The 4,037-nt window shown below is 40.8% G+C and overlaps 1 protein-coding gene across 1 annotated transcript in view; it reads right to left on the minus strand.

Annotated features, from left to right (window-relative positions):
* Positions 1 to 1,214: 1,214 nt before the first annotated feature.
* LOC138859752 (octapeptide-repeat protein T2-like) overlaps positions 1,215 to 4,037 on the minus strand; it is a gene marked incomplete at its 3' end in the record, with an annotated part of 24,566 nt that continues 21,743 nt past the window's right edge. Inside the window, exon 6 of the mRNA XM_070115808.1 lies at positions 1,215 to 1,272. Coding sequence (XP_069971909.1) covers positions 1,215 to 1,272 — 58 coding nt within the window. The remainder of the gene's footprint in view (positions 1,273 to 4,037) is intronic.

Genomic DNA, 4,037 nt, shown 5'->3' on the forward strand with positions numbered 1-4,037 from the left:
TGATGAAGATGCTACGGGGGGGACAGGGGGGGGGGGGGGGGACAGGGGAGGAAGGGATGGGGAGGAGGGGGAGGTGGGAGAGGAGGGAGAGAGGGAGGATGGGGAGGGAGGAGGGGGATGGGTAAGGGGTAGAGGGAAGGGAGAGGGAAGGGGAAGGGGAGGAGGGAGGAGGAGGTGGAGGAGAGGGAGAGGGGGATTGGGAGGAGTAAGGGGAGAGGAGTAGGAGGAGGAGAGGAGGAAGGGGTAGTGGAGGAGAGGAGAGGGGGACGAGGAGGGAGGAGGAGGAGGAGGAGGAAGAGGAGGAAGGGAGGAGGAGAGGAGGAGGAGGAGAGGAGGATAGGGTAGGGGGAGAGGGGAGATGGGAGGAGAGGGAGGAGGGAGGAGAGGGAAGGGGGAGGAGGTGAAGGGGGTAGGGGGATGGGGAGGGGGGGAGGGAAGGGGGATGTGGGGAGGAGAGGGGTAGGGGGTAGGGAGGAGGAAGGGGTAGTGGGAGAGGGGGACGAGGAGGGAGGGAGGAGGAGGGGGAGAGAAGGAGGAGAGGGGGAGGGAGAGGAGGAAGGGGAGGAGGAGGAGGGGTAGGGAGGAGGAGGAGGGGATGGGGAGGGGATGGGGGGAGGGGGAGGGAGTGAGGAGAGGGGGGAGGCAGGGAGAGGAGGAGGAGAGGAGGGAGAGGGAGAGGAGGGAGGAGGGGGATGGGGTAGTAGGGGAAGGAGGAGGAGGAGGGGAGGGGGAGGAGGGGAGAAGAGAGGGGGGATGGGGAGGGGGATGGGGGAGGAGGAGGAGGAGGGAGGAGAGGGAGAGAGAGAAAGGGAGGAGGTGGAGGAAGGGGAGGGAGGAGAGGAGGGGGATGGGGGGATGGGGAGGATGGGGAGAGTGAGGAGGGTAGGGGGAAGGAGATGGTGAGGAGGAGGCAGGAGGAGGGGAGGAGGAGGAGGAGGAGGGGGAGAGGGAGGAGGAGGTGAAAGAGGGAGTGGAGGATGGTTGGAAGAAGCAGAATTATTATCATTATTATCATTATTATTATCTTTATTATCATCATCATTATCATTCTGATTGTTATTGTTATCATTATCAGTGTTATTATTATTATCATTATCATCTTTATTACTATCATTACTACTATTATCATTATTATTACTATTATTAATATTATTATTATTATTATTATCATTATTATCATTATTATTATTATTATTATTATCATTATTATCATTATTATTATTATTATTATTATTATTATTATTATCATTATTATTATTATTATTATTATTATTATTATTATTATTATTATTATCATTATTATTATTATTATTATTATTATTATTATTATTATTATTATTATTATTATTATTATTATTATTATCATTATTATTATTATTATTATTATTATTATTATTATTATTATTATCATCATTATTATCCTTATCATCATCATCATCATCATTATTACTATTATCGTTACTCACATAATTTTATCATTATCATTATCATTACTTATAATCATTATTGTAATGATAGTTATCACCATTATCATTATCATCATTATTGTATTATCATAATGATTTTAATTATCATTACCATTGTTATCATTATTGTTATCATTATCATTATTATTGCTATTATCATGATCATCGTTATCATTATTATCATTAATACTATCATGTTACTATCAATGTTATCATCATCATTATCATTATCTGTTTATCAATATTTGGGTTATTATTATTTTACTATTACTATTATTATTATCATTATTAATGTCATAATCATTGTCATCATCTTCTATTACCATTGTCATTATTGTTGTTGTCACCATCATTAAAAGTATTATTTTTCATTGTTATCATCACTTTCATTGTATTTCCATCATCATTATCATTATCATTATTGTTATAATATATAATATGAAAATGTATTCATTTGTTGTTTACATAATTCTTATCTTCATCTTTCTCACCTCTAGTTGATGTCAGCAATGTTAATGATACCTTTGTTTTATTTTATGACATGTAATTAACATAAACAAATAGTCGAGACAGAAGGGAAAATTATGACAGATGACTTGACACTGTAATCTACATCACGCCAAAAAAAATGATAATAATAAAACAGAATAAACGTAAAATCTTGATTAAATGGCTAAGAATAACCGCTAAAAACGCCGTGGAATAAGTAAAACACGATGATGTTTAGGGGGAGTAATGAATAAATGTAAAAGCAATCATAATATTTGTTTAAAAAGAAAAAAAAGTCATCCTCAGTGACGAAGAAAAAAAAAACAAAGATGGCGGCTCCTTTATTGGCGGGAAGGACAAGTCAGCTGATTATTTTCTCCGTCCGTTTCCCTTCTCATCATGAATTCCGTCCCAATCCATTAATTAAAGTGTCACAAAACCATTAAAGTAAATCCGTCCGGATACACGAGGATACTGCCGGATTACAAAATGAATGCAAAACTTGAATACGGAAACCGCCGTCCGTTCGTCTAAGCGACGCTGGATACCCATTTTGCATGCGGATTCGCGCCTTGTCCGAAAAGTGGGAATTTGGACTAAATCCTTGATGCTTTTGGAATGAGATTTCGTAAAGGGGTTTTAAACGCCAGCCACTGTCTTCTGCTCTCCTATTTTCTTCTCCTTCGTATGCGATAACAGCAAATAACCACGTTTAACTGTCACAGAAATAATTTTGAATTTCCGTTACTTGAAACAAAGATGGCGGATGCAACTTCCTTTCGCCTTTTTACACTTTTTTCAGTATTGTTTTTGAAGTTTTTTTTTTTTTCTATCCGAGCCGATCTCTTTCCCAAACGGAAGATAAACAGTATCCTTAGTGATCTAATTTGCATAAACTGTCATGTAAAAGCGACGGACAATGGACATATTACGGTTAAAAAAGGGAAAAATATGTATAAGAACAAGCTGAAAGTGGGAAAATCGTCAAAGAACCAGAAAAATGTCTCAATGAATATTAAATAAGAAGAGAGAGAGAGAGAGAGAGAGAGAGAGAGAGAAAGAGAGAGAGAGAGAGAAAGAGAGACAAAGAGAAAGAGAGAGAGAGAGAGACAGGCATAGAGAGAAGAAATAGATAGATAGAGAGAGAGAAAGGAAATAGATAGATAGATAGAGAGAGAGAGAGGAAATAAATATATATAGAGAGAAAGAAAGAAAGGGCGAGAGAGAGAGAGAGGAAATAGATAGATAGAGAGAAAGAGAGGAAATAGATAGAAAGAGAGAGAGAGAAAATAAATAGAGAGAGAGAAGAAGAAAGAAAGAACGAGAGAGGGCGAGAGAGCGAGAGAGGGGGGGAGGGGGCTAAAAATAAGACATCTGCCGCCAAAGACACACCTGCAAACATCTGCTCAGCAACGCACCGAGTGACAGAAGGAAGGATGGACAGATAGACAGGCTGATAGACAGACAGAGAGAAGGGCGATAAAGAAAGAGAAAGGGAGACAGGAAAACAAATAGACGGACTGACAGAGACAGATAGACAGACAGACAGAGGCAGATAGACAGCCAGACAAATACACAGACAGACAGACAGACAAATTAACAGACAGACGAATAGACAGATTGACAGACAGACAAATAAAACGATAGACAGAGAAGAACAGATAAATAAGCGAGAGAGGAAACGAACGGAAGACGTAGAGAGAGAAGAGAGAGATGCAAATGAGGTGCATGTGAGAGACCGATAAAAAATGTGGACAGAGACGAATGGAGAACGAGAACGAGGAAAAGAGAGATGGAGAGAGAGAGAGAGAGAGAGAGAGAGAGAGAGAGAGAGAGAAAGGGGGAGAGAGCGAAAGACGGAAGAGACAGAAAGGGGAGGCAGAGAGAGAGGGAGAGGGAGATAGAAAGAGAGATAGAGAGGGAGGAAGGTGGAGAGAGAAAGAAAAAAGGAGAGAGAGAGAGAGAGAGGGGAAAGTAAGAGAGAAAGAAAAAAGAGTGAGAGAGAGAGAGAGAGAGAGAAAGAAAAAAGGAGAGAGAGAGAGAGAGAGAGAGAGAGAGAGAAAGAAAAAAGGAGAGAGAGAG

This window comes from Penaeus vannamei, chromosome 38 (genome assembly GCF_042767895.1).
Source record: "Penaeus vannamei isolate JL-2024 chromosome 38, ASM4276789v1, whole genome shotgun sequence".
In the NCBI taxonomy this organism is placed as follows: domain Eukaryota; kingdom Metazoa; phylum Arthropoda; class Malacostraca; order Decapoda; family Penaeidae; genus Penaeus; species Penaeus vannamei.